At 41.6% G+C, this 20940-nt stretch overlaps 1 protein-coding gene across 5 annotated transcripts; it reads right to left on the reverse strand.

Moving 5' to 3' along the window:
- Positions 1-6567: 6567 nt before the first annotated feature.
- Positions 6568-20115, reverse strand: LOC124115069. Of its 5 annotated transcripts, none has more exons than XM_046475908.2 (6): positions 19855-20115; positions 11720-11831; positions 10394-10509; positions 8751-8836; positions 7953-8129; positions 6568-7523 (listed from the first exon to the last, which is right to left on the reverse strand). In XM_046475908.2, the coding sequence occupies exons 1-6, from the start codon at positions 19929-19931 to the stop codon at positions 7414-7416; spliced, it is 678 nt and encodes a 225-aa protein (XP_046331864.2). In that variant the 5' UTR covers positions 19932-20115; the 3' UTR covers positions 6568-7413. The 5 variants fall into 5 exon arrangements, with proteins under 5 accessions (XP_046331864.2, XP_046331863.2, XP_048242222.1 ...); XM_046475907.2 differs by lacking the exon at positions 19855-20115 and adding an exon at positions 16880-17033; XM_048386265.1 differs by lacking the exon at positions 19855-20115 and adding an exon at positions 14235-14329.
- Positions 20116-20940: the final 825 nt, after the last annotated feature.

Below are 20940 nucleotides of genomic sequence, written 5' to 3' on the forward strand. Positions count from 1 at the left end.
TGTATCGTGTTCTGGTGCCAATTCAAATAAGGCCATGTATCGTGTTCTGGTGCCAATTCAATCAAGGCCATGTATCATGTTCTGTTGCCACTTCAAACAAGGCCATGTATCGTGTTCTGGTGCCAATTCAAACAAGGCCATGTATCGTGTTCTGGTGCCAATTCAAATAAGGCCATGTATCGTGTTCTAGTGCCAATTCAAACAAGGCCATGTATCATGTTCTGTTGCCACTTCAAAGAAGGCCATGTATCGTGTTCTGGTGCCAATTCAAACAAGGCCATGTATCGTGTTCTGGTGCCAATTCAAATAAGGCCATGTATCGTGTTCTGGTGCCAATTCAAACGAGGCCATGCAACTTGTTCTGGTGCCTCTCCAAACAGAGCCATGCATCATGTTCTGGTGCCTCTTCAAACAGGGCCATGTATCGTGCTCTGGTGCCACTGTAAACAGGGTCATATGTCATGTTCTGGTGTCACTTTAAACAGGGCCATGCATCTTGTTCTGGTGCCACTTTAAACAAGGCCATGTATCGTGTTCTGGTGCCACTGTAAACAGGGCCATGTATCATGTTCTACTGCCAATTCAAACAAGGCCATGTATCGTGTTCTGGTGCCAATTCAAATAAGGCCATGTATCGTGTTCTGGTGCCAATTCAAACAAGGCCATGCAACTTGTTCTGGTGCCTCTCCAAACAGAGCCATGCATCATGTTCTGGTGCCTCTTCAAACAGGGCCATGTATCGTGCTCTGGTGCCACTGTAAACAGGGTCATATGTCATGTTCTGGTGTCACTTTAAACAGGGCCATGCATCTTGTTCTGGTGCCACTTTAAACAAGGCCATGTATCGTGTTCTGGTGCCACTTCAAACAAGGCCATGCATCGTGTTCTGGTGCCACTTTAATCAAGGCCATGTATCTTGTTCTGGTGCCAACTCAAACAAGGCCATGTATCATGTTCTGGTGCCACTTCAAACAAGGCCATGTATCGTGTTCTGGTGCTAATTCAAACAAGGCCATGTATCGTGTTCTGGTGCCAATTCAAATAAGGCCATGTATCGTGTTCTGGTGCCAATTCAAACAAGGCCATGCAACTTGTTCTGGTGCCTCTTCAAACAGAGCTATGCATCATGTTCTGGTGCCTCTTCAAACAGGGCCATGTATCGTGTTCTGGTGCCACTGTAAACAGGGTCATATGTCATGTTCTGGTGTCACTTTAAACAGGGCCATGTGTCATGTTATTGTGCCACTTCAAACAGAGCCACACATCGTGTTTGGTGCCACTGTAAACAGGGCCACACATCGTGTTCTGGTGCCACTGTAAACAGGGCCATGCATCGTCTTCTGGTCTCTCTTCAAACAGGGCCATGTGTCATGTTCTGGTCTCTCTTCAAACAAGGCCATGTATCGTGTTCTGGTGCCAATTCAAACAGGGCCATACATCGTCTTCTGGTGCCTCTTCAAACAGGGCCATGTGTCGTGTTCTGGTGTCACTTCAAACAGAGCCTTGCATCATGTTCTGGTGCCCATTTGCAGCCTAGGTTTAGACCTGGTGAAAATGTGGGAAATACAAGTATTTTCCAGTGAAATTATGGTAATGATATACTGTGATCTACATAAAACAATTTAGGACAGCAGGTATAGTGTTGGTTGAAAGTCTTTAATCCCATTTGCATGGGCTGCCAAATAGCTTGAGCCAAGTCCTTAATGCAGTCTTGTGTACAAATAAAATATTCTCATATATAAATCTACCATTTCAACAATAAAAAGTATTTTTGTGTTTTTGCTGTCCAGCAAAATTGTGGAGACCAACAATATTTTTGTAGTATTTAATTCCTATCATATACAGAATGAAAGTTTTGTCCTCATGACGAACAGACATAAGGTGAAGATACTGTAATATGGATATAGGATAGGGCTGTAATGACACCCTGCAGCAATAGGATCCCTGGAGTTGTTGTAGCAGTAATCACTAAGCCTACCAGGGAAAACAAATGGCAATAACTCCTCCGTCAATGCTTATATTTATTGCAGGAATGCCTGCATGTTGTTTCACCTTCAGTACACACCAGGCTAGTTTTGTGTCATCCACTTACAGCAGTAACGCCAACTGAAAGATTTTATACTATTATCAACATCGCATTGCTCAAAAGGTGTCCCGAACTTTACTATATTTCTACCAGAGACATCAGCCTGCAGCTATTTCCAAGCCATATTAAATCTCCATTCTGTTATGATATAAATCCTAGACCAATTTGCTTCCATAGCTTCATAAGGCATGCAAATCAACAGGTCTCAACCGTGATATTGTTGAAATTTTGTTGAAAACATCAAACATACCTCGCTGTCTCAAGCATCATATTGTTAAAATTTTGTGTAAAACACAGGATTTCAACAATAGCATGGTTGCCTGGTGACGTGGCCAGACAAACCAGTGGGTAAAAGCAGGAGCATTGATCAACGGGGGAGGTACAAAAGAGTAACACACTCTTCACCGTTCATTCTTCACTATCATTGTGCCTTACGGTATGAACATGATTGTCGCTTTCGACTTATACATACATGAATCACTTGTTTCAATTTTCTTCAAGAAGTCTTTTAGCTAAACTTTGAATAGGTATACTCAGGTTGCTTGGCTTTGATAAAGTAGTGTTTAAAGGTTTGTTATTGTGTTAATTTGTGAGATCTTAGATCATTGAGATACTTGTATTAGCTTTCAGGGGGCACGGGTTGCCAAGTTGTCTAAGGCGCCAGGATTTGCTGTGCAGAGTTGCGTCCCTGGGGCACGCCAGAAACCTATGATTGTGGGTTTGAATCCTGGTCCGCCCCGATTATGTTTCTAGGTTTGTCAGCACCATACCCATGCTCGTTGGTTTCACCAAAGTGGTAAACGTCTAAAACCTGCATCACTTTGGGCTTTCCTCTCGCATTAAGCTGACACGCCGTGATATAACTGTAATAATGTTAAAAGCGGGGTTAAACCCAAGTCACCCATTCACTATTCGCTTTCAGAAATACACTCAAACCTTTGGACCACAATTATATGTACTGTATGTGATGTATAAACTCTAAGAACTCAATTGAACTACATCTGTCTTCAATGTCATACTTAAACATACACCTGTAGAGATTCCAGGTAAGAGCCCAGGTCCCCTTCAACCCATGCTTGAAAGAGGCAACAAAATCAGATGGGTAGATGCATGTCATCGTATCCCAATTGTGGATAGATGCTCATGTCAGTCACAGGATTGTCTGGTCCAGACTGGATTATTTTCAAGCTGCTGTCAATAAGCAGGGGTATTTCTGAGTGCAAGCAAACTTAAACATAGTTCAAATAATCAGCGCTTAAAAGTTTGCTTTGTGTGTATAGTTCCCAGGAGAAGGATGGTTTTATGAATCCCCTGTGTCCTATTCTTTCTTTCCTTGTTCCAATAGGGAGGCAGATGAAAATGTGTGGGTGGTGATGGGGCTTGGGAGGGGTGGGATATTTTTAAGTGTGAGTAGGTAGATGGGTGACTGTGTACTTGTTGCGACTGTTGGATGTCTTTTAAGGAATTTTTATGATGTTAGAGACTGAATATATTTTGAATATTGTATATTTGCAGATAGGTAATTTGTGTTTAAATACCGGTATGTAAATGTGTTCTAAATTGTATAGATTTTGTTGAACAACCAGAGATAAATGAATCAAATTTGCATGATGTTCCTGTCATTTTTGTTCCAACCTTATATGAAGGAGGGTTGTGGGGGGCACCATGGGCCCAGTCGTCTAAGGCGTCGCGATTCACTGTGCAGAGTTGCGTTCCCTGGGCACGCCAGAAACCTATGATTGTGGGTTCGAATCTCGGTTCGCCCCGATATGTTTCTAGGTTTGTCAGCACCATACCCGTGCTCGTGGGTTTCACCGAAGTGGTAAACATCTGAGACCTACATCACTTCGGGCTTTCCTCCCACATTAAGCTGACACGCCATGATATAACTGGAATAATGTTAAAAGTGGCGTTAAAACCCATCTCACTCACTCACTGAAGGAGGGTTGTACATTGCTGTTTGAAACATGGGGGTTACAGCGATCAGCATGTCCATCCCTCCATAAATCCATCAAACGTATCTTTTCCGTTTCCAGAGCAGACCTCCAAATGCATTAAGTGTTTCTTGTTGAAACTTTCTATATAGATCAGTCTAGTTGGGAGCTGGTGCCTTATGATTTGGAATATTTATTCTTCTTATTTTGTTTTGTTTTCATGATTTTTCATGATACAAACAAGTTGTTTTCCGTTTCCGGAGCAGAACTCCCAAACAGTTAAATATCTCTAGATGAAATATTCCATATTGATCAGTCTAGTGGACTGCTAGATGAAACATGCCATATTGATCAGTCTAGTGGACTGGGTGCCTTATGATGATTTGGGATTTTGAAAAATATGGAAAACCATTATTTCTTTTTTTCCCTGAACTGAAGGTATCCAATGGCAGTGAACCAAAAGTAGGGTATAAACAGCCATTCTCCTTTTCCTAATTGCACCAGACCGGGGAATATGTCATCTCCTGATGTTTTACATTGTCTTTCACACATTGTATCCATTTTGGGAATCGAACCCAAAACATTCCGCATGATGTGCGAACAACTTACCCACTTAGTACCCAATTGCCCTACACTAAGATGATTGATCTCGTAACAGTGATTTGGTATCTCCCCTTGTCACATCAAGGCCTATTTTCATGGCTCAACCATGGCGCCACCTCGCATAGATCACGAGTTGTACTCCTTGTAATGAAAACGTGATATCCAATCAGATCGCAGTTCTTAAAGATGGTGACTACCATAGTCGATGACCTAGTCGATCAGATAACCAAAACATTTGTGGTTTCATACAAATATAGGCAATCTTGGGGGGTGGTGGTTAAAAGATGACATATTATTCGTGTCAACAACAAAAAAGGCCAGGGTAAATCTCTTTCATACCAAGGTGTGGATGTTGATTTTGTGAAACATTCTCTGATTGGACTATCGATATGTGCCATAGTCCAATCATATTTAGCACAGGAAAGAGGGCTTGATGTGGCCTGTGTGGAAACAAGACTTTGATAAAAAGGCTAGTGGACGCTGGGAAGATGTACCACACCAAACTCATACTTGTTCATCCGATAGTTTCTGGTGTTCACTGCCGTGATATTGCTGGGATATTGCTAAAACCTGCTTAAAAGCATACCCCTTCACTCACTCATCAGGTGTCATGTGGCAGTATATATTATCAATCTCATTAAAATCAGATCTTAGTTCTCGCTACCACTAAACAAAGCTTAGTTTAGCGATAGCGAGAACTAAGATCTGATTTTAATGAGATTGTATATGTTTTAAGTTTCCCATTATTGTTAGTGGCAGCAAAGCAAATACTCAAGGGCGGTCGTTATCTGTTGTGACTAGGGTTTTATTAAGAGACATGCCCATCGCATCTCATAAAATAGAGTGACCTCCCTAAGTTGTGTATACACCGAACAAGGCACGTTTGTTTAGACTGGGCTCAAGTCTATCTGAATGAGTATAAAGCTTGCGCCGGGAACCAACAGTGGAGACCTTAACCGTCGTTACCCTTCCGGGTTCAAGAGCTCCACTGTGAGGAGCTTGTCGATTCAATTCCGGGGACCGACTACATTGTTCGAGACGTTTCCCGAGGTTCATTTTCTAGAAGGCTGTCCGTGCCTATATAAGAACGTGAGTGAGTATGGTTTTACGCCGCTTTTAGCAATATTCCAGCAATATCACGGCGGGGAACACCAGAAATGGGCTTCACACATTGTACCCAGGTCGGGAATCGTACCCGGGTCTTCGGCGTGACGAGCGAACACTTTAACCACTAGGCTACCCGACCGCCCCTATATAAGAACGACACGAGGGCAATACGAGTAGCATGTGCCTCACTCAGGAGATTCGATTGCAACAAATCCTTGACCTCCATGAGTGCCCGCCCTTATTTGACCAATTGTATTGCCTGTTATTATTGTAAACATAATTAATTTAATTATTCAATGGTCATTTACTCATTTCACAATTTAGTTGTGTACGTAGCTGTTTCGGGGTTAACCTTCGCCTTTCAACTTGTAACAGTACTTAAAGGGTTCCCATCGTGTAGTGTCTGTCCGACAGATCATCATGAGACTATCAAACGCCACAGTCTGCAATGTTCACGCAATTTAACGACAGCCCGCAAGTATCTAACCAGTGCCAGTAGCTGATAGAATGTGGTACGATAGCACACACTCAGCCAATTTTGGCATTGTAACTACACGATCCTAACAGGACGGACCTTGTCACCGGCATTGGGGGTACTGGCGACATTCTGTCAGAATCCCTCGGTGGGAATTGCAATTGACAGTTGACTGACCGATAGTTTGTTGTTCAGCACTCAGCAGCATGCCCGCGCCCTGTAGTGTGGACCTGACAAACCAGTGATTGATATTATGAGCAACGGCCCACGCCGTCGGGGTTTGACAGCTCGCAAGTCACTGAGGGAGTGAGTTAAAATTTAACGTCACTGAGCCTGACCGTCGATCCTTTTGGACAGGCATGGTTGTTGGGAAACTATTCTAACCCTAAATCCCCAAATGGGGACAGACTTTCAGAGCACACAAAAAGAGAAACAGTGGGTCGTATGGTTGTCATGGGTTTATTTCACAAATATACTCGCACAAAACACGAACCTGACAATGAATATTAAACATCACCACGAATTATCCTACCCAAATTAAACATAATATATAAATAGTATATACACATTGAACAAACACAACCATAAACAAAACATAATACTGTTTCAAGATATACATAGAATAATACTGCTTCGTAAAATTTCAATACATGTACATTATACTCCATCAACTAACAATAGTTTATTTGACTAAAAGACTTTCATCAGTGGTTAACTTATCACAGCTTGGAATGATGATTTTACACAACAGACATGCATCAACGAGGCTAACATTTTCGCGCTATTTGTGACGCGCTTTTTACTCTTACACGTTTTTAATAGTAGGGATTTCACAGGTATTCTGTGCTGAATGGTAATTCCATTGTGACGTACTCAAGTCACGTGTTACTTTAGGTTGTCAGGCTTTAGGTAATGTTCGATTGCTACCTCTAAATATATATCCGGTCCAACTAACTGCACATTTAGAGGTAATCTTATTTCCAAATACAATTCTATCAAATATGAATTTTCGGAAGTAAAGAAACAATAAAATTAAACTGAAGATGATAATTTACGATGAACACTAGACCTTTATAATTTCAACATTTGCGATTTCGATAAATCATAAAAACTAATTTCATTTTCATTTTCATTTTCATTTTCATACATCAATATAACATTGCTCCACTGGTTGCCAAGCAATTTTATGCACGCTAAGTGCCACGATATTATTTGTATTTGTACACTCCCTTGTATTTGTGCTGGCTCTGAAGGCTCATCTTCCTCAGCACATCTGGATCTGAGCTGGATACCATCCCCACTCTCGGCACACTCGGCACTGGAGAACAGGAAATCAATCGTATTACTTATCGTTTGTTCATTTGATTTAACAGAAATAAATTGCAAGTTATCACATGGTATTTTTGCTGCGTTTATGTTTCTATAAACCGAAAAAATTAGGCCTCGCCTACTACCAGACAACCGTTTCCTGATTGGATGATAATAGAATGGGCGGGGCTTGGTTTTCATTTTTGCGCTGAACGATGTAACTGATTTCGTAGTGTTGACTTGAGGTTATTCCGATTATTTTTTTGTATATGTATATGTCAGTGTTTTGAAATTAACGAAATGACGAAAAATATACATGATACCCATCTTTACCAACTCAACAAGATAATCCGAAGCACTAGGTCCAAAGAGTTATAAAGTGTTGTAGAGTAGAGTTGTGAAGATCAATGTATAATAATTATATGATTTATATAATTACGATTTTGCCCGAACGACGGAACGTATCCTGATCTCTGCATTGTACTGAGATCCCGCTGGTGGTAGCTATCCAGATCTCGCGAGAGCGGGGCATAGCAAGGGTTTGCGAGATGTGGTCGATGAGGAATCTCTGCCTGAAGGGAATTGTTGAACTCGCTGTCGTACACACCCACCAGACCTGTCAACAAAACGGGTATCACAGTTCATGGATGCAGATGGGTTTCCTGTACAGCTAAAGGAAGGAGCGCAGAGGGTAAAACAGGAATGTGTGAGTGGTGCGGACGTTATATTATCTGTTTCAATCAGAGATGGTTATTTTAATTTGAAACTTCGGATTGAACAATCAGCTTATTTGCCAAAGTCATACGGCAGAATGTTGTCAGCAATCATGTTATATTATATCCTCGATTATCCAGTGTATTATATCTCTATTCTGTTCTTATAAATACCGTGGATACCCCCACACACACCCACGCCCACTTTCAATGCCTTGTTTCGGATGTGACGTCATCACCCCCATCCCACTTATCAGCAACGTCCCCCATACTTTGATGGTAATTTGATTTAGCTGCTAATTTCAGAGTAGCCTCATTCGAATCGAACTCGAAATGAAGCAACGGTAACTGACGGGTCCGGTTTATTTATAACAAAATACAGGAGAATAATGACAGCGCTGGATAATAGATAGTTAAATGATGATAACGTGAGTTATCGAGTTCATGGTAAGCAAACCAGTGGTTGATAGCATGAGCAACGACCCATGCCGTCAGAAATAACAAAATGTGTTGCTGCCACTAACCATCCACAAACACCGTCCTGTTGCCGCTATGACCGAGGACCTCTTTGATGTGACGCCATGTTCCTCCAATACGACCCTGTCTCGTTCTGAAACAAACACAGACTTCAGTAGTCTCCAGTTACACACGTATGTTTTCTAATAGACGACGGACCTCCAAACTGCTAGTCTCCAGTTAGACACGTATTTTCTCTAATAGACGACGGACCTCCAAACTGCTAGTCTCCAGTTAGTAACGGGTCACGCCAGACCGACCTTGCGCGAACTTTGACCGACCAATGGAATGACCAATCAGTAGGCAAATGTGGTAGCATCTTTACGGCATAATAGATTATATGGTCTCTGGTCGGATGAAAGGTCGTTCTAACGTGACCCCTAATGGGATGTCTACAGATCTTTGTTTAGCGGTAGAGAGAACTGAGGTCTGATTTTAATGAGATTGGATCATTGCAATAGCATGTAAACATGCTGCTTGTTTGGGGGTTTTTTTCAACTGAAATAAATGAAAACGGTATGTTTGTATAGAAATTTTGTAACGCTATCACCTGTTATGGACTCGCTGATGCGATGGTTGTGACGTGTTTCAGCTGATCTTATTTATGATTAAGGAAAGGGTTTTGTCCCTTTTATATTCAGGAACTGTTGTTCGTGTTTTGAAAGGGTAACTTGAAAACACTCGGTTTTGTAATAGGAAATGATACATATAGCCACATATACTGCCGCTTTCTTCAACATGCCGTCTGTTATCCGCCATCTTACCTGTCGTTAGCAGGTGCGTACAGCCACCTTGTGTTAATTTTTGTCTTAAAAAGACACCTTCAAGAATACACATAGCTAGGACTATGTTTTCCCTACCACATCTTTACGGCATTTAAAGCTCTAACAGTAGCTTGACTAGTAAATCAGTAACTAAATTATTCCCTCATCACTTGGTTGGTGTCACTCCAGTTTGATAACGGTGTAACAATCTACATCGAAACGTCGCTATATGCAATAAACCAGAAGTTGTTATCCATAAATTTACAAATTTTAACAGAAAACAGACAATGAACATCGTCTTCGGGGGCGTCTACAAAAGGAACTACGGTATGAGTCACATTAAACATATTAGAACATCGTATCGTCAGAAAATAATGCCGGTTAGCATCATCCGTATTATCATGTCGTCTGTTTGTTTGTTGTTTAACACCGCACTCAGCAATATTCCAGCTATATGACGGCGGTCTGGACCATACAATCTTGTGACTGACATTATGAGCATCGATCCGCACAATATTGGGATACGACGACATGCAGTAAACAAAGTAACAAAGCCTGACCACCTGATCCATTCATTCGTCTCAAAGACAAGCACGGGTTGCTGGGACCAGCGGGCAGGGGCGCAACTAGGCTGATTTTAAGTGTTTTACAAGCCAAACCAACTTTACGAGGACCCGCTTGGAACGTTTGGGGGCAAGCTTACCAAGAAATTTTAGAAAGTTAAATGCTCTTGAGCGCAATCATAGGTTTCTGGCGTGTCCAAGGGACGCAAATCTGCACAGCGAATGGCGGCGCCTTAGACGACTAGGCCACCCGTGCCCCCCTAGGCATATGGACAAGACATGAGCTTCAGACAGTGTAATACAATCCCTTTTTTAGGTACTCACCTGGGTAGACCTGGGTTAGGGTGAATGTAGGCTATCTTAGAGGTGAGATCACTGTAGGCGCGTCTGAACTCCAATTGGGCCTTCTGCCCCATGTTCTTGCGTCTCTCGGAGTCCATCTGTGTGTGGAGGAGGACACTGGGTTACGTCATCCCGGGTTTCATTTAAAGCGCAATGAACTGATTTCACGCACATGGTGTAATCAGCAAGAAAGCAGTCAAATGATAATGAATGGGTGGGTGTGGTTTTACCCCGTATTTAGAGTGAGTGAGTGAGTTGGGTTTAACGCCGCTTTTAGCAATATTCCAGCAATACCACGGCGGGGGACACCAGAAATAGGCTTCACACATTGTACCCATGTCGGGAATCGAAATCGAACCCGGGTCTTCAGCGTGACGAGCGAACGCTTTAACCACTAGGCTATAAGATGGCGGTCTGTAAATAATCGAGTCTGAACCAGGCAATCCAGAGACTGACACCATGAGCATCGGTCTACCCAGTTGAGATACGATGCATCAACCAAGACAGCGAGGATGACCACCCGATCCCGTTAGTCGCCTCTTTAATACGACAAGCATGGGTTGCTGAAACCAATTCTCATACCGGATCTTAGCACTTTGCACCCATATAATAATCGAACGGTCTTTGATGTGACGAGTGAACGCTATTCCACATTTGAGAAAACAAACGCAAGTCAAAACTCTGCAGTCCTAAGGAAATTGGGTGAGTGAGTGAGTTGGGTTTACGCATGTTCCCAAGGCAAGGCAGTTAACTGACTTTAAAGTCCAGTTTCCACACATGCCGAACCAGTCAATTTCTGGGCTCGATAGTAGCGCTATCAGTGGCTATTACGAGTTATGTCCCTTCTATGTCCCTCTTACTGACCAATCAGATTCCACCTCTCATATCACTTACATTTACTTCACACAAAATGGCGGCGCCCAGTACAGACGATCTGATCGATGATCAAAATCTATATTATGATAAAACAGGTCTTGCAATCGACCGAAATCTGCACGGCACGGATGTCGATTTCGTCACGCGATTTTGGACTATGCATAGACTGGTTAGTCCAGCCAAAATATAACTCCCTTGCCTCGAGAAGATGGGTTTACGCCGCTTTTAGCAATATTCAAGCCATATCACGGGCTTCACATCGTGTACCCCTGGGGCGAAGTTAAACCCTGCTGGTGTTCAGCGTGATGCGCCAAGTCTTCAGCCATTAGGCGAGCCCATCTCCATTGAACAGCTTTAGCATGGCTTAAGACATCGTAACATATGATATCTAAGACTGACAGAAACACCATAAACAAACACAAACATTCTTACATCTTTCAAATGACTCCATCTGGCGTCTGTGAGGGTTTGGGGGACGACCGGGTGTGCCACGCCCCCCTCGTGGACCATGTCTCTCCACTCGTTCATAGAAGTGTACGTGGTCCTGAAACATGAAGCATAGGCGTGAGATGGAGTTATTTAGTCACATTCTGAAGGTTGGTCCAGTGGCGAGTGGTGTAGTGGTCACGCGGAAAATACGGGTTCATGGGCACCAGCTTAAAATAGGTCATCAGCTCAGCACCCCATTGCTGGTTGTAAGAGTAACTAAAGTGGATCGTGTGGCCATGATCTGTGATTTGGCTGATTGCTTGTCGTCGTGCTCGTGGGTCATCACTCAAGATTTGGTTTACCTGGTCCAGACTCGTATTTACAAGCCGCCGTGCATACAGCTGGACTCCATTTTATTACATCATGTATATAAATACAATGGCGGATCCAGAATTTTTAAAAGGGGGGTGGGAGGTCAAAATATCAAATCCTCTCCCTACAGCCTACCACATTTGGGTTTCAAAATTTTGTGGGAGGGTGGGGTGGGGGTCCGGGCCCTCTGGATCCACCTATGAAATATTACCTTTATGTAATAGTAATAAAATAGAGTCTGATTCTCGATATCGGAAGCTCTCGTTAAATCTCCATCATCATCATCATCATCATCATCATCATCATCCAGAGGTGTTAATGTAATGGCAACCCCTGGAAAATGGACAGATATATCACAGATCTTGTATACCATTGTTGAAATTGATGCATTCCAACTTTAACATCGTTTGTTACAATATCAGGGAACAGGTATTTGGGTGCAAGTTAAACTTGATGGGATTTGTGCCTTATATGTGTCCAAAGGCTTTAATTTTGTACACAGTCATAGTCTGAATGATCACTTGTGAACATAGAAATTGTATGTTCAAAATTGTTATGAAATCTTAACTTTCCGAAAGAATTTGTGATAAATAACCCCAGAGTGACGAGATACCGTGATATATTGGGACAACGATTGTTTATCTCAGGCATGCTTTTCGTGAAATGTGATGAACTTCAATCAGAATAGGTTTTAACGTATGAAACAAATCTATATTCACCTTACTTCTGAAGCACTTCACAGTATCCCCGTTATTTCGATCAGTGCCCTTGTGATATACGTAGGTACTACATCAAGCGAAGATCAGTCACTACATCCGTCATTTTTTACATATTCCGCACACATTTAAAACAAACTTTAGTTCAGACCTTTAAGCTAATGAGAACACAAGTGTCAGCGGTACCTTGAGAAAACGCTTGTGCAGGAGCAGTCGAAGATCAACAATCGCTTGACGTCATAGATACGCAACTTGATACGTTTGGGAAATTGGTGACGTCAGATAACAATCGCAGTTTCTCACTTGAGTATCGTACGGAACCAGCGACACAAATTTTGTTTGATTTACTTTTCTAGATTAACAGCTTGAATCACATCCTGCTTCTTATATATCCCAAACTTCCATGTAGTTTCGAAATAGTGACATTGATCTGTTTGGGTAAATATCAAAGAAACTGATGCCTCCTTAAAAGTTGGTACAAGGGCATTGTATTTTCCCCAAATGGTTGCAAGCCCTCAGCAGAGAAGCAATTAAAAAGGGTAGTCAAATAAATACTGCCATGGAGGAGTTTTGAATCATATCATAAGATAAACGATTCTTGTTTACATATGTCAATATGCGTAGTTTGAAAATGAAAACGAATTTGTTTCGTTAGAACGCAAAATACAGATACGATTGTATAAAATGGCTATTCTAATATGGAAATATATAGGAAATGATGCATATAATATCATAATATCAACCTATGACAGTACTGGTTCACTGTTAATATGACTATTATTATAAGTTGTACAATACTACATATACTCGATCCCGTCGGGAAATGTTATGTAATTAATATTTTGAGTGTTTCACAATTTAAACGCAGCTTCAAGTCCGTGTTGCACCAGTTATTGTAATGACAAGTGACTCATTTCATAGAGCTTAGCATTGACTTAACAATGAATTGTAGTAACCTCAAACAATTCAACTTATGGCCGCTAATTGCTGTAAAACTGGCGGTTGAGCAATATCAAGTTACACATTAAATCATGTCTATTCAAACTACATAGTGATTTGAACTATAAAGAATAATGACTGTTGATAATACAACGAGATTGTATTGTATACATGGTATGAACAATAGTATGCAGGTAACAGGTTAAACATTTTACACAGCTAGTTTAATTAAAGTTCCGTGCGAACACAGAAAAGTATATATTGAAAGAGTACCAAGTAAAGTGACACCTTGTTAATCCGGACGGTATCGTTCCAGGTGAAATGGTATGTATTGGCAAGTTTCAGGATTAACGAAGCATACATGTACACTGTTATATCTCTTTAGATTCCTTTATCCCAACAGGAATTGACCAGTAAGCAGGGATTCAGGGACGGGGTCCGGAGTACCGGAGTTTCACTGTAATACGTTATGAGAAACAACCTCTACGTACGTGTGAAGGAGCTGGTTCAGGGCCTATATTCCCACGATAATCTCTTTGTAATGCGTTCTTAAGTTGTGGTTCAACCATACAGCAAGAGCTTGAACATAGAGGGCATTATAGCAAGCCCCAAACGATTAGTTTAAGCATGTGGCAACGGAGATTAAAAAGCAGTGCTTCGATCGGGGTGGAATTAGACCAACGGCGCGTTGTTAGGGTCTCGGTGAAGGGTGTACTGTATGCCAGAGGTTCATGCTACCTCCCAGTGATTTCTCACACGGCGAGTTTATAGCATATGTGTACTTCATGTATATGACCCGTGAAGATCCGGGGTAGAATAGGTCTTCAGCAACCCATGCTTGCCGTTGTTGTTGTTGGTATGTTGTTTAACGCCGCACTCAACAATATTCCAGCTATATGAAAGGCGACTATGCTTGTCGTAAGAGGCGACAAACGGGATCGGGTGGTCAGGCTCGTGACTTGGTTGATGTATATCATCGTATCCCAATTGCGTGGATCGATGTTCATGATGTCAATCACTGGATTGTCTGGTCCAGACTCGATTATTAACAGACCGCCGTCATATGGCTGGAATATTGCTGAGTGCGGCGTTAAACAACACACAAACAAAACTTCGTGTATATAAAATAAATCGCGGAATATGTTGACAAAAAAATAACCACTGCGGGTTATTTATCTAAAAATATACAAATGGCGTCTTTGAATGACAGAGAACACACTAAACACATATTTGGGATATTTTATCAAAATATACAAAAATGGTGTATTTGAATGAAGACAAACTCACAGACATGTTGTCTTGCTTTAGAAAGGGTCGGGTATACTATAAATATGGCGAAACCTCAAAACGGTTGAGAGACTTGAACTCAAACATATATTAATGTTTTAAAAGGTGCAACGTGTGGGCTCGCTTTACTCTAACACTGCATGAAGTTTCAAACGTCTTAACGTACAGGGGCGGTCGGGTAGCCTAGTGGTTTAAGCGTTCGCTCGTCACGCCGAAGACCCGCGTTCGATTCCCGACATGGGTACAATGTGTGAAGCCCTATCTGGTGTTCCCCGCCGTGATATTGCTGGAATATTGCTAAAAGCGGCGTAAAACCATACTCACTCACTCTTAACGTACAGGTTACAATAATGGAATGAATATGTATTAAAGCCGATTTACGCTGACAAAAGTACCATAACACCTTCGCTGTGGTTTCACATTTCGTCGCGTTAAAGCTATAGCTAGGCTTGGATAAATAGTCAATCCAAGCAAGTTTCACTGAAGTCATTCAAGACCATGTCTGCTAATTCACATGTTAGGATGTGTATCAATCCAGTAGCTGACGATTACCCTAACTACAGTTTCACGAATGACATCAATGGGCATTCCAGATATAAATATAGGTCCCCAACAACCATTATGATTGTCAGGTTGGGCAACTTGCGTTTCAATCCTTCAATCCGTCTGTTTATATAGACAACCAGGGCAGAAAGCATATAGTCCCCCTTTAAATTGCGTGTTTATATAGACACCTAGGCCAGGCTGACACGGGGCGTCACACCCCAGCTTAGGTTAGTAAGCTGTCTGTATATTTAATGACGTGTGGATCAAGAAAATCAATAACAGGTTCGGTAAGTAGGTCGTCTCGATGCTACCCGTTTAAATATTTAAGCATATATAACACATTGCTGCTGGTTGTCCTATTGTTGAAGGTGTTACGATGCAGAAAGTGTAATTACTTTTAAAAATGCCTAAACGGAAACCTTTCAATATGAAAAGAACTTTGCACGCATACACACGTGCATTAATATCTGTAAAACACGATATGTGATAGATTAAGGTGACATAAAGACAGATAGCCAAATAATTTCATGCTAAACAGTGAATATACTTATATATACAGTTACTATTTTAGTTGTAAAAACGTGCTTACATATCAGCTATTTATATTTTGACGTCAAGCCTAACAGGGGTATTCTTAATCGTTATGGATGCGCATTATCCTGTTTGACTTCAAATCAGAATGATCAAATTTTCTCCGATTTCTTCCCATCAAAATTTGCCAATTTTGGCAACTACTAGTAAAACAATATTTATTTGCAACACTTCACAAAAATACATTTATAATTCTCGATTTACAAAAACGCATATGGCCATCAATCTCACGTGCAACCTGGATGATACTGTGGTCGATCATCTCAACTGTTAAAACGGCTCAGCTTAAATATTGTTCAGCCCTGGTTCCATGGCGTAGATTTTGTCATCGAACGTACTTGAGTATTGACCTTTCAACGGGTTAATTCTTCCTCTTACCCGATCCCATGAACCAAACTGTTTGAATAATCGGACATTTTCACCCATGCATGACCGTCGTTTAGTTTAATATTCATACATGGCTAACTAGACCTGCGTACGCCATGAACGTCCAACCTGACCCCAAACGCGCAATCCTGTAAAATCCACAGCGACACTCACACCTTCCCCTCCAAAACAGCGTATGATAAATATTAGTATATTGGGACGTCCCAATGCTCTGTCGTTCCCGAATTATTTATGGGTACGTGGAGCCTTTTCATGATTGCTATGCTCTGTGATCCTCCCGTGCAATCCGTTTTCCCCCTATACTCACCACCCGACGCTCACTTACCTGTCGTGCACCAAATGATCTAGACCCGTTCCGAAACTGTCGATTGACGGAAAGTCTGCCATATATCTATAGACACCTGTCGACTCCATAACATGCTTATCAAGATCACCCCTGCGCCACTTGTCAGTCGCGTGAGTGCAGACGACAGTTTCAATGGAAGGAATCGATTTCGGGCCCTGTCGGGAGCTTGCTATACATTGAATCAATGTGAGCACTGGAAACGAGCGAACGCTTGACTATTTACCTGTGTGGAGTTTCCAGGTACAACGCCACTGTCCGATATGGAAGAGGGCACTCTGATGATATATATATATATATATATATATATATATATATATATATATATATATATATATATATATATATAATATATATATATATGTGTGTGTGTGGGTGGGTGGGTGGGTGTGTGTGTGTATATGTATGTATGTATGTATGTATGTATGTATGTATGTATGAGGAATTGTTCAACATTCGGCTGTTTGTTTAATACTGCACTCGGCAAAATTCCAGCTATATGACAGCGATCTGTAGATATTAAGTTTGGACCAGACAAACCGGTTATTGATATCATGGGCAACGATCCCCCAGTTAAGGATATGATCACACACAATCAGCCAAGTTACCAAACCTGGCCACCCGCTCTATTTAGTGCCCTCCGTTCAACAGGCGTAGGTTGTTCGACTGCCTGTTCTAAGCCGGAATCGCCAAGGGGAAAAGGAATGTGGTGTCCGCTTCAAGCGATCTTATATTAGCACTCACAAATTGTCTAATTGTCAAAAATTATGTTTGAAATAAAAAAAATATGACCAGGCTGCCATCGGGACCCATAGGCCCTCAACTCGTCAGGCGTTGATTAAAAAAACTGCAGCTTATTGCAACAAATAATTTCACACACAAATTTACTGCAGGCCATAAGGGCCCATACAAATGGGAAACTACGGGCCTAACGTAAGATATACCTGCCACAGGCCTATTGGCAGGAGCTTCTTGCGAATACTGGTATCAACCCCCATACTAGAAGATGGCCCTACTTTTTTTAAAAGTAGCTACAAGGCAATCGTAATTCCAACACTTGAGCACTGGCCTAGACTGTCGTAACTTACGAACCACTCAATCGCAACCTTCGTACGTAATCCTCGTACTGTAATAGTACTGTTGTAAACTCCGATTGCCTAAAATAGACCCAAGGCAATCATATCTTTCTTTCTTTCTTGTTTAACGCTGCAGTCTAGCAATATGACGGCGGTCTGTAAACACTCGAGTCCGGACTAGACAATTTAGTGACTGACATCATGAGCATCGATCTACGTAACAGGAATACGATGACATGCATCAACCATGTGAGCGAGCCTGACCACCCGATCCCGTTAGTCGCCTCTTACGACAAGCATATTCGCTGCTTACCGTAAAGGTAATACTGTTGTTAATCTCAAAATCTACCGTAACTCCGTCTCGTCGTAATTCCAATACTTAAACGTAGATTTGCGGTTCTCATATATCCTTATAATTAGCTCAAATAGTTCAGAGTTTATGTTTAATTACGTAATACAAACCAAACTGCCAACACTCGAACGTTCAACCGGGGGGTGACTAGCTATTAGTTTATACACTCATGCAGGCTGTGTTTATATCCCTACGTAAAGACCCAATGAACTTAACCCGCTAAAGTGTGTATGTAACTTATACAAGGGTACTCGACGACCATGGTTTGTAATTCACGAAGGGTGGGTTTGGAAACCAAGTGCCAGATTTATGATATAATACTGACAATGTTGGTCGTGATCTACTTGTAGACCTGTTGACCTCAAACATGATTTACTCAGAATATTGCTTTGAATGGATAAGGGGCTGTTTAGATAAAGATAATAACTTGAGTGGATGTGTAATTAAATATTATAGCTAAAATGGATAGAATTATCATTAAACCGCCCGCGTGTTACCAGAAATGAGCGGATCACTGTTGCTTGATAATGCCCTCATATTATATTGCTTGTATAAATACGGATATAATATGTCTATGTCTAAATATTTTTACCGCAAAGTGTCAACGTTTACGATAATCATAAAAGACTTGAACGTTGATACAAATATGAAATCCCTTATTACCGAATCATATTATTTACATTTATGATAAAAAAAAACAATAATTTTTTAGAAAAACTGCAGGGCCACAGAAATATAAACCAATGTTTGACAGTGGCTAAAAATGAAATGTTATGGCGATGTAACTGATACGGGTGTCATAGGCGATATACATCCATCATATCAATGAGTGAGTCAGTTGGGTTTAACGCCGCTTTTAACAGTATTCCAGTTATATCGCGGCGTGTCAGCTTAATGTGGGAGGACAGCCCGAAGTAATGCGTGTTTTAGACGTTTACAACTTCGGTGAAACCCACGAGCACGGGTATGGTGCTGACAAATCTAGAAACATAATCGGGGCGAACCGGGATTCGAACCCACAATCATTGGTTTCTGGCGTGCACAGCGAATCGCGGCGCCTTTGACGACTGGGCCACCCGTGCCCCCTCATATCAATGAGTATCTCGCAACAAGGAACATGGAGGTCAAATTACACAGTAATGAACAGAGTGAAGTTTACATGTTTAAGTATATACTTTCTTTCCCCGGCAGTCTATGTATACAAACTCAAGTATAAACCTGTTTTTCATTCTACACTAATCCACAGACAACCTTTGTTTACGTTTATATTCCATGACCTTGGCTAAAGCATTTTTCAGTGTGTTCAGTCTTGACTAGATGTTTTCGTCATGTTATTTTACAGTCATTGGAAACGGAATTTCAAGCGGTCCCTTAGCAACCACAGTTAAAAGTCATAAACAGTACTTCATTTGTCTATATCGTAAATTTAACATTTTACTTACTCGACAAGTCACCTTAAACGTCAACACCTGTATTTCTAGCGTCTATTGATATTGTTATCTGTATATATTTAAAGGCGGTATACATACTTGGCGTTAATGATGGGCCTGGTGTTGTCCAAAAAGTCCGCGCTGGACGACACTGGTTTCACATCAATTCCAGCCATCCGTTAACAGGTTAAAAAGGTTCTTTAAATTCCTGCAAAACTTTGCAGAGACAATATCCAACCATACGCTCCTCGCGACCACAACTCCCGTCAGACAACCACCCTGTATTCTGTCACAGGTGATCTTGGGTTGTGATTGTACGATAATTACACGGCAGTACTGAACAGTACAGTGTTATAATATGGTATTATATTGTATAGAAACGGGAGGTAACCAGAGCAGGTTTGGCTAGTTTGTTAGACATCAGAGACAATGGGCTCCTTAGAAACGCCTAGCGGATTAGGGCGGAGATTCTAGCCAGACGTAACAAACTGCTTGAGAATCAATGAGGTGTTTCGTTGACACGATTAGTGGCCATGTGGCGAGATTATACCTTGTGCAGGTTAAGGTGGGGTTACCAAACAGTGGGACAATCTGTGCTTTTGAGCGTCGGCTTATTGGATTTAGCCATGTTGTATGTTAATCCGGTTGAAAAACTTGTTTCTAATGACTATTTTTTAAAACTGATTGGGTTAGGGAGGAAGGACTTTTTGTTTATTTCATTAAACAAAGGCAGTAATCTTGATTCTAAACCACGTGACCTATAAATATAGTTATGCCCATGTGGTTCGATGTAAGACGATTGAATGGTTGTTGATTAAAGCTTCATTAAGCAATATTCCAGCTATATGACGGCGGCATTTAATAATCGACTCTGGACAAGAAAATCCAGTTATTTAGGGTCGATCTAAATCGATACGATGACACGCTTCAACCAAGTCAGCGAGCCTGACCACCCGCTGCCGTTAGTCGCCTCTTACGACAATCATAGTCGCTGCACCTTTTACGACAAGCAGGGTCTGCTGAAGACCAATTCTAACCCGGATCATCACGGGTCGAAGTATTGAAAGAGATGGGCCTAAGGCCATGGTGACTCCATTATCGGGCTGGGACGAGTCAAAATTTACTACCAGGTACCCACCCCGCTATTACCCGACCCTACCCGGGTACCCGCTGTAGGTCTCAAGA

Source organism: Haliotis rufescens, unplaced genomic scaffold (assembly GCF_023055435.1).
Source record: "Haliotis rufescens isolate VD_foot unplaced genomic scaffold, xgHalRufe1.0.p SCAF_6, whole genome shotgun sequence".
NCBI lineage: Eukaryota > Metazoa > Mollusca > Gastropoda > Lepetellida > Haliotidae > Haliotis > Haliotis rufescens.

Coding starts and splice junctions, on each gene's coding strand:
- LOC124115069 (XM_046475907.2), bottom strand. CDS start 16,968: ATGGAGTCGACAGGTGTCTATAGATATATGGCAGACTTTCCGTCAATC. Junction 10,510..11,719: donor GATGGAGTCATTTGAAAGAT/GTAAGAATGTTT, acceptor CTCCACACACAG/ATGGACTCCGAGAGACGCAA. Junction 8,130..8,750: donor CAGGACGGTGTTTGTGGATG/GTTAGTGGCAGC, acceptor TTTTGTTGACAG/GTCTGGTGGGTGTGTACGAC.